This window comes from Vicugna pacos, chromosome 13 (assembly GCF_048564905.1).
Source record: "Vicugna pacos chromosome 13, VicPac4, whole genome shotgun sequence".
NCBI classification, from domain to species: Eukaryota; Metazoa; Chordata; class Mammalia; order Artiodactyla; family Camelidae; genus Vicugna; species Vicugna pacos.
In genome coordinates, this window is record NC_132999.1 from 33964859 (window position 1) to 33974964 (window position 10106).

The following is a 10106-nucleotide window of genomic DNA, read 5'->3' on the forward strand; positions in this document are numbered from 1 at the left end:
CTTTATACTGGGAAGCTCCCAGCCACCTTCACTCCTTTCCCTTCATGCAGAGTGCTTAGAAAAGGCCAGGAAGTAACTACTGCCGTATTTCCCTTAGTTCCAGAGAGTTGACACAGACTCATAACGTGTATGGACTGTCCACACTGGATTCTCCTATCTCTGTGCTTCCGTTCACATAAGTACCCCCAGCCTAGAATAAAAATAGAGCTAACATTTACCAAGGTCTTAGGACATACCAGGCACTGTGATAAAAGCTTTCCCTCAATCACCTCATTTAACCCTCACAATAATCCCATGAGACAGATATTATCACCCCATTTTACTGACACAGAAACAGAGGCTCAGGTGGTTAAGTAACTTGCCCAAGGTTATATTACTGGTAAGTGGCAGAGCCAGGATTTGAATCAAGATCTCTGACTCTAGAACCTATTCCTCTAAACACTGTACCATGTCTCTCCACCCATCCAAATCCCTCCTGCCTTTCAAAGTCTTTTGGTTTAGGAGTACTGTCTAGAGGTAACAAAACCAATCAGCCCTTCCTGGAGTTCCAAGCACTGCTTAATCCCTCTTTTGGTATATTGGTACCATTGGCTCTCCCTCTCATTTGCCTCCTCCAAAGCAGCATACTCCGTCTTCAGCATCCCCTGTGACTGGCCCAGCCCTTGGATGGCAGTTCTTTGTGAGAAAACATTGACAGACTTTCTCCAGACTGCTGAGAGGCAAGTACCTCATCACATATAACCAGTCCAACACTCCCTTTCTGGAGGACTCCAACATGAAGGCGGAAAGTCTCATAGGAAATGATGAGGATGGGAGAAGGCACTCTGGCTCCACGCTGGTTCATGAATCCTTCTACAACAGAAAAAGTGTCAAGGGGACAAATATTAGACTGTCATAAAGAAGAAGCCAGTTTGATGATTAATTTAGCCTGGAAATAACTACTTCAAATCTTTTTCAATGGGTGTTCTCTTTTCTGCCACCCACTCCCTGCCTTCAACCCTAGCCATCAGTAAGGATACACACAAGAAAGGAGCAGATTGTGTGGAGCAGTGCAGACATGTCTGTTAAGGCTCCTACCCAGCTTTTGGTCAATCTCATCCTTAGAGCCTCCGTCGATGGCCAGAGGTTGGATCCTCCCTCCAAGCCATTTCCCAACTTCATTGTACCAGTTCTTCACTAGGCTGGAGGGCGACACCACCACTGCCTTGTCAATTTCTGGCTTGCACTCTGGACTCTGGCGCAAAAGTGTCCACATCAATGTGATGCACTGCAGCGTCTTGCCAAGGCCCATCTCATCAGCCATGATACAACCATGGCTACCAGGGATGCGCCGACTGGTGACACACTCCCACAGGAACTTCACTCCCTGGGGAATAACAACACTCAGTGCACTTTGGCATCCACACTGCTGCTGCCCCAGGGACAACAGGCTCCCAGGCCCAGCCCCTAGCCCATACTTCATTCCTCCAATTACCTCTCTCTGATGAGGCCTCAAGACCTTACTGAGAACAGGATCAACAACCACATGGACAGGGAGTTTTTCTCTGAGAAAACACAGCAAAGAAAACATGGAGCTCAGACATGGGCAAAGGCATGCCTTTAGAAATTTGTGTCCCATTGATCCTGAGGCAGCCACCTAAGAGAGGACCTTCTTGGCCTGGTAATCAAACCATAGCAAATTCCTCTCCAGGGTGAGGAAGTTAGGAGACAGGGACGGGTTCCCTATATCATGACCTCAACCCCTACTGCTTCCCTGAGTGAGCCTGGCAGGAATGGGTGAGGAACCCCACCAACTAGACATGTCCACATGCTCTTCCTGGCACTTTCCTTCCCCACCCACCCACTCTCTGGATGGCACAGTAGCCTTGACAGCACTCTGAAAACACGCCAGTCCCATGGAGAAATCACACCAATGCCCTCTGCCCTCCAGGTTTGGGCACTTACAAACCAGAACTTCTGAAGAAATACCCATGCACATACTTGTCAAGCTTCAGCTGGTCATGGGCACTCAGTGGGGGAGGCTCGTACAGAACCAGTGCACCTTCTTCCAGGGGGTCATGGAGGGCCCGGCGGACTCCAGCCCTTTTGAGGCCCAATGCCCGAGAGCCCAGAGGACCTAGAAACAAGTTTGTCACCTGAGCCTCTAGGCTGAGGAGTTGCAGCAGGCCCAGTTCAAATGCCTCTCCTTTAACCATTCCTAAGCTTCCATACAACCCTCTCTCCCAAAACCTCCCCAAATACAGTTCGGGCATCTCTAACTGACCATTATCCCAATCTGCTTCAGATCAGAGTTTTTCCCATTTTACTTTTCCCATCCAACTACAAACTTCTGGAGGGCCAGGTCTTATTCATCTCAGATCAAGTCAATCCTGGAAAGGTCTGAAGGCTAAACGAGCCTTTCAAGACTGAGAGCTCTTGAGAGTTGGCCTCCTCCCTCCCAGCCCGTTTCAGCACTATACTATGCCCTGCATAGGGCAGGGGGAAACCCTGTAGAACCTAGGCCTGACAGAGTCAGTTTCATAAAGGAAATGCTACTGAACTCACCTGGACTGAATAAAGTCCAGGAGCTACCTGAATACCAGGCACAGCCCCACCAAGAAGATGAAGGGCAGTTAGTCTTGACAGCCCTTGCTGAAGCTATCAAACAGACTTCACGCAGATCCCAGGAGGGTCACCCCATACAGTCATCAATGGACTGGTATCTTCAATTCCAAGGTAAGCTTGTACTTACAAAAGCAGAGGTCTTAACGATTCAGGTACATTCACATGTGATTAATTCAAGAAACAGAAAAGTTTCCATTTTTACCTTGATAATTTGGAATGGGGATTTTGAAAGGCTTTGACAAAATGCTTCGAATAAATGCTTCCTAAAAAGAGAAGAAACAGAGATTCAGGACTGATCAGAGATGTTATGCAATAATTTTACAAATGCAGTCTAAAATGCCTATTCAAGCATAATACATTCAGAGCATGGTATTTTCATTATGCCTCATTCAGATGCATCTAAAACACAAGGAGATGTGCTCCATATTCGATTATTAGGTTCTGTACAGTGGGTTTCATCTTTGAGGCCTTGCATAAGGTTCCACAAATTCCCAGAGACAAGAGAGTGCCAAATAAGAACCCAGCCTTGGTCAACTATAAGGCTCAGACCCATTAGCTCATGAAAGACCGTGCCAAGTGAGGACACCTAACTATTTCCTAGGTTGCAGCACCTTGAGAAAGCACCATAAACTTACCCAATCCCAGTACTAACAGAACTCCGATGTCTGTATTTAACCACTGTCCTATAGGGCTACATCTTCCCAAGCATCCCTTACATCTCTTTTTTTTTGTCAAATCAGTTCTGCCTATTGCATCTAATTCCCATGTCGATGATCACATCAGCCTCCTTGGAAACTAAACAGCCCTTCAAAGAGTAGTGGTAGCAGAAGTAATAGGAGCAGTAGTATTAGTAAAATAGTATTAACAACAAAAGCAAAAATGACAACAATGATGTAAATTAACAATGTATACCAACAGAAAACAAGGTCCTACCGTATATAGTACAGGGAACTATGTTCAATACCTTGTAATAGCTTATAATGAAAAAGAATATCAAAAGGAATAGGTATATATGTATAACTGAACCACTATGCTATACACCAGAAACTAACACGTTATAAACTGACAATACGTCAATAAAATAAAACAGAATGCTTTTTCCACATGCAACAAAAATACTCAACCAAAAAATATAAAACAAAAAAACAATCCATGCCAGATGTAGTGCTAAGCCCTTGCATTCGTGTTACCATTTAATCCTAACAGCCCTATGAGGTCCACGTATTACTGGCACCCCCATTTTACAGATAAGCAAATTGAGGCTGCATAGTTTCCCAAGTCATACAGCCATGACATTTGCAGAACTTTCCTGATTCCAGAGCCCTTACTTATAACAAGTGGGTAATATGTCTTCCTAATCCAACCTGTTTGACGACAGCCATGTGGATCAGTCAGTCAGCAGCCATGGGAAGGCACAAGAGAGGGAACAATATGAGAAAGGAGACATGAGAGAGGGCAAGCCAATCACCAAGAAAAAGCAAGGGACAAGGGTGACAAGAAGCAGACATATGTAGGTCCCTAGGAGGGTGGCCTTGGTGCCTCCACCAAGCCTCTGTGCCGTCACTTTAGCACTGGGAATCAGCACTGGGCTATGGGGATGGGCGGGGGTGCCAGTTCCTGAGCTAACTCCCATTGGAGTCCTGGTCTATTCACACCTGAGCCCTCTGGGAATTACAATAGCCTGTGAACCTCAACAAAATAAGAGCTAGAACCCAAGAGAGCAAGGAAACCATAAAAGCAGAAACCCTAAAGGTAGTTTTAATGGAATACATTAGTGGAAAAAGAAGTAACGAAAAATACTCCCTTCCAGCAAAAAGGTATTTTAATAGGGGAAAAAAAGCAAGCCTGTCTTGCCCTTAAGTTTTACCTTTTTATTCTGACCCATATCTGTATAGATCATTATAAATTAAATGTCTAGAAACTCAATGTACTTTAAATAGGAAAAATGTAATGAATACATTTGGCAATCTACTGGAAGGTAGAAAGGAACATGTGGATAACTGAACTTAATTATCACACTGAATAACATGACAAAGGCAGGGTTGGAGAAGGGCCCAAACTCTTTATTTGCATATTTCTTTGCAGCTGAATAAACTTTTATTGACTATTTTTAATTATCATGATTATTATAATAATGAATAGCGATGATGATAAGAAACTCATATGAAAGATGCTAAAAAGCTACCCTTAAGTCCAATGAGAGGAAAAGGGAGGAAATGGACTCTAATTTCCTTTCTAACTTGGCATCAATGCTGCTTTCGATTCTGAAACTGAAATATTATTTTCTAAAACCCAGGAGCCACGGGTTCTGCAGGCAAAAGTGCAGGTTGTGCAACTACTGTGGAAGAATGTAAGGACCCCTGGCCAAAAACCCGAGGGCACAGCCTGCAAGACCTGCAGTGGCCAACCTCTGAGAATCTGGCCTGGTAATACTCAATAGATTCTGGCAGAAAAGAGAGCATCCTCTCACTTTGTTCATTTAGTTATTGAAAATTCATACCATCCTTTCCTTCTGATAGAAGAGAAAGGAGAATATCCCTCCTCCCCACCAAGGTCAAAGCTCCCCTGTTCTGCAGATTTGCTCTATCCGGTCCGTCTGATCTCTCCCTATCTCAACCTCTCCCTCTCTCCCAGCTCTCTCACCAGCATTTAAAACATGCTTAACTCTCTCCTATCTTAAAAATAAAACCTCCTTTGACCTCTTATCTCCTCCCCTTCAAACTTCTAGAAAGAGTTCTCTGTCTCCCCTTCTTTATCTCCTATTCCTCCTATCTAGCTTCTGCCCGTTCCACTCTTCTGAAATGACTCTGGCCAAGGTCACCAGTGGCCCTAATTCCAATGGATATGTTTCCACCTTGTCTTACTGGACAAAGCTGGCCACTCCTTCCTCTCAAGTACTCTCTGCTTTTGACTTCCATGACAAAACTCTCCCTCTATTCCACCTTTCTGGGACCTCACACTCAGTCCCCTTATGGGTTCTTCATCCTTTGCCTCACCTCCTTAAACAGTCAGTGTTCCTCAGGGCTCGGCCCTAAGCTCTTCTGACTATACACTTACCCTGACACTCCAATACACTTTGGAGGTGTCAAATAACATCATTATGCCAATCACCCCAAATCTATTTCCAGTCCATAACTTCCTCGTAGGTTCCACATCCCACACTTGCCCCCTTCTCCAAACCTAGACATCCTACAGAAGTTAAAACTCATTGTGCCTAAGGCTATAGTCCTCATCTCCAGGGCTGCACTGACTTGTGGGCCTGAAGCACTTTTGCCTTTGGGGAACCACTCCTCCACAGATTTCACACAGCCTGTTCCCTCTGTCTAGAACATTTCCCACTCTCTTCACCTGGCAGACTCCTCATACCCTTCAGGATTCGACCTAATCAGCATGTCTCCAGATTCGGATCTCCACCAGCCTCCAGACCACTAGGCCCCCTGCTGTGTACTCCCACCATGAATTACGTCGTATGGTTCTGTAGGGTAACAAAATGAATCCTAATAAAAACACTTCCAGAGGACTACCCACCATTTTTTTAAAGCTCAATAAACAATTAAACAATGTATTACTTAGTGAATTATACACACATGGTAAAACAAGGGATGATGAATATAATTCAGGATAGTGGTTCCCTCTGGGAATGGGGAAATGGATTATGACTTTGATAATGTTCTAGTCCTGAATGGATGGTGGGTTCACAGGCGTTTATTCTGTCTTATATCTTATATCCATTATACATATTATACAATGTATTTTCATATTTATCAAATATTAGGTAAAAATGTTTTTGTTTGCTGAATGCACAAGTAACTCACCTCCATTACATATTCCCATCAACAAAAACATCCCTGTAAAGGGAAAACATGCCCCTGTGTCTCCTTTACTTTCAATACTACACTACTTCTGACACCAGGTGTGTGGGTTCTCCACACATCAGGCAATTCTTCAGCTCCACCTGGGCGCCCTACAAGTTAACTCAATTCTGACACCATCAGAAAAGCATCAGATCCTGAAGGGTTCAGCCCCATACAACTGCCTCCCCTACTGCTTCAAATACAAATCTCAAGTCCAGGTGCTTCTGACCTACAGGCTATAAATCAAATTTCCCACAATCCTCTCCTTGGGTTCAATTAATTCACCAAAGCATCTCACAGAACTCAGGAAAAGTTTACTTACTAGAAGACCAGTTTATCACAAAGGGTATTAAAAGATATGAATGAATAGTCACAGGAAGAGTTACACAGCACAAGGCCTGGATGGACTGTGAGCACAGAAGCTTCGGTCCCAGTGGAGTTCTGGATGTGCCATTTCCCGACTTCAGCTTCCCTCTCACCAACCTAGAAGTTCTCCAAACCCTCCCAAGCCTTTTGGGTTTGTAAGGCGGTCTTTTACAGAGGCAGAACTGATTAAACATTGGCCATAGGTGGATTGGTTCCCGTGGGAACCAGCCCCCAAGGTTAAGTTCTTTACAAAGTCATCTCTTTAGCAAATTCACATGTGGCTGAAAAGGGTTTGTTAGGAATAACAGAAGACACCTTTATCACTCTTATCACTTAAATTCCAAGGGTTTTAGGAGCTCAGTGTCACAAGGTCCCTCAAAGTTTGGAGGAAAAAGCTTTCACTGGAGCTAGGCAGATCTGACTCTGCTGTAACTTTGGGCAAATTACTTCACCCCTCTAAGACTCAGCTTCCTTCTTCATCTTAAGAAATGAGAATTACATGAGGTAACACACAGACCCTGCCATGGTGATGATTACATTTGATTTTACTAGAGGATACACGTGAAAGCTACAGGACTCTGGTATTTCATAGAGCCATGTGCAGAGCCAGAGGCTTACTTTTCTTACTGGCTCCAACACCCTGCCATGGCCTTCACTCCCCTGCACTCTCCTGTCCTTAGCAATCAGAGCCACCTGAGACCTGGTGCCCAAGTAGCTATATGCAACGGGAATTGCAAGTCAGACACACATCACTAAGGAGAAAAGGCCAGGCCTTTTCCAGGCCCTGGAAGCTATGGCTGGCTACTGTATGAGCACTACGGGAGTCTTCAGGCACTGCCTCCCTAGACAAAACAGGGCCCGCATACACATCAGCAGGCTGCAGTTTGGACTTACATGTTGACTGCTGTCCAGACACGGTGGCTGATTTGTTAGGTGAGTCAAAGGTTTCCGAAAAGGAGACAAGAAAGACTCCTGGCTCTGGGTCTCACTGCTGGATTTCCGTTTCTTAGGTGTCTAGGAGAGAGAATTGGGGAAGGTGAGTTCACCACAATGGTAACTAACGTTTAAAATGCCTATTAAATGCCAGGCACTGTGCTAAACTCCTCGTATGTATTATCATGTACCATCTTCACAGTAACCCCAGAATGAATGTTTATTATTATCCTGATTTAACAGGTGAGAAAACTAGAGATTAGAGATTAAAGAACTTGCCTAATCTGAGGCAGGGCACTGGAAGAGGTGAATGATGCGGGCCTGTGAAGCGCAAGTCTACCAGTTGTGTGAAGTCACGCTGCCCCCAAATCTTCACTCAAAAAGCCCCAAGGAATGACTGAGCAACTGTCTGCTTCCCTCCCTGAGTTAACCAACGAAGGGACAAGAGTACAGCTGCTCCCAACTACCAGGCCACTGAAGTCACTCTCTAGTCAGTTCACACTGTGGCAGTGAGAACACCAGCACCGAAAGCATTTTCAGGAGCCACCAGCAGCAGACAGCACCAAGTGCTGCCCCAAGTTCAAGTGTGAGACCCACTTAAGTGGCAAGGGGCAGCCAGTGTGCTTCCCTCACAGGTAGAGGAGCCCCCTGCATACCAGCAGTACAACTACAGAGCAAGTCCCCCGGGGCCATCAGGCAAGAACACACTTTGCCAAGGTTTCTGAAGCTATAAGGCACACCTGAAACAAACACTAAGCCCCTTCCCCTCTCTCTACATACTTTTACTTACACATTGCCCCACATACAAGATTGCCTTCTAAACCATCCTTAGCTAACTTCTTCCTCCAAAGTTCCAGTGGCCAAGCCCCTGCTTCTTGAACATCTCTCTCCCTGTCCCTCTCTGAAGTACATGCTACTTTGTCCTGTTGATTTTGGTTACATAGGTCCTGCCCACAGCCAGCCCCAGAAAGTCTTGAAGGCAGGGAGCAAAGCACATGGCCAGACCAAAGTTGAACTTACTGTTCTTCAGTATCTGCACAGACTGGTGGGCACCACCCCTCTGATCTAGGCCCATGTGAGCTCAGCCTCTAAGGTAGGCCCAGTACATTCTACTGTTCTGTGACACTGGGCAGATGACAAACAGCAAAACAGCAGGCTGCTAGTTGCTGTTGGAGATCCTTTTTCTCCCCAACGAGAGCCAAAAGGCCCAACCCAATCATCTCTTTTGCTTTGGCATACCTCTTCCCACAAGGAGAATTGAGGCATATTAGCTTCCAGTGAACACCTTAAGGACAAGGATTTTATTTGTTTGGTTCTCTGCCTGACACACTGGAAGAGGCTTCTGGAGATGACAGGGTTCATTCCATGTAACCCCAGAAACCAAGTCCAAGATTCCTTCCTGCCTCAACAGTCCTGCACCTCCACCTTACCTACCCGCTGAGGCCAGAGCACTTACCACTGCTCCAGGCTGCCAGTCTTCTTCATCAGAGGGTCTGCCTTCCGGTTTTCTCTTGGCCAGCTGGCTGGGTGCAAGGCTCCTCCTCTGTAAGGGGAGAACGGAAACTGGGCTCTTTAGATTCCGCCACAGGTTAGACCACAGCCTCTCTTAGGCCCATACTTACCATCCTGGGCCCAGGAATATAAAACGTCAAGTACCCATCAGCCAACAGCTGAAAACGTGGAACCAGCCTAATAAAGAGCAGGCTGCTTGCTACATTATTGAGAGCATGGGCTAATTAAAGAAGGAGCATGGATGGAGGGAATCCAGCCGGGGCTGAGGTCTGGGTCCAAACTGTGAGTGTAGGTCGCCAGTTAGCCGAAGCAGAAGAGCAGAGCCAAAAAAGAAGTATCCAAGCAGAAATGAGTAGAGGTCTGGGACGGGGGAAGAGGCAGGTAGAGTGCCAGAGTGGGCAGAGTGGAGTCGAGATAATGGCCCCAGGTGGACGTAAAAGCAAAGAGTAGCTGCGAGGGGAAAGGGTAATCACAGGTAGGAGAGAGGCTGGAGTGAAAATCCGAGGCCTGGGGAGGGCGAGTCCGGAGAAGGGGATTTCCCAGGTCGGAGTGCGGATGGGGGACTGAAGGAGGCCGAACAGGGATCCAGGCAGGACAAGTAGAAGACCCTAGTTTGGGAGTCCCAAGACCGGCTGGAAAGAGCGGCAGAGCTGAATCCCAGCCCAAGTACTCCGCCTTAACCTTCCTCTTCCTAAAGCGCGCGTTAACAGCCGCCAGGACTCCCCGGACCTGCCAGGCCGGGTCAATCGAACCTCCCGCGGTGCCGCCGCCGCACCACCCATTGGCTGCGTTCGATACGTTCGGGGCTCGCGACCCAAGGAAGGGGGCGGGCCTAGT

General features: G+C 46.4%; 1 protein-coding gene across 2 annotated transcripts in view; it reads right to left on the reverse strand.

The window, feature by feature from the left end:
• Positions 1-10015, reverse strand: part of RAD54L (RAD54 like) — a 19890-nt gene extending 9875 nt beyond the window's left edge. The window contains exons 1-8 of one of the 2 annotated variants that reach the window (XM_072974518.1): positions 9380-10015; positions 9214-9300; positions 7719-7838; positions 2807-2867; positions 1981-2116; positions 1475-1544; positions 1078-1366; positions 728-852 (exon numbers count right to left, since the gene is read on the reverse strand). In XM_072974518.1, coding sequence (XP_072830619.1) covers positions 728-852; positions 1078-1366; positions 1475-1544; positions 1981-2116; positions 2807-2867; positions 7719-7838; positions 9214-9300; positions 9380-9382 — 891 coding nt within the window. In that variant the 5' untranslated portion in view covers positions 9383-10015. Of the gene's footprint in view, positions 1-727; positions 853-1077; positions 1367-1474; positions 1545-1944; positions 2117-2806; positions 2868-7718; positions 7839-9213; positions 9301-9379 lie in introns of both variants that reach the window. The other variant, XM_072974517.1, reaches the window with a different exon arrangement.
• Between the last annotated feature and the right edge of the window lie 91 nt (positions 10016-10106).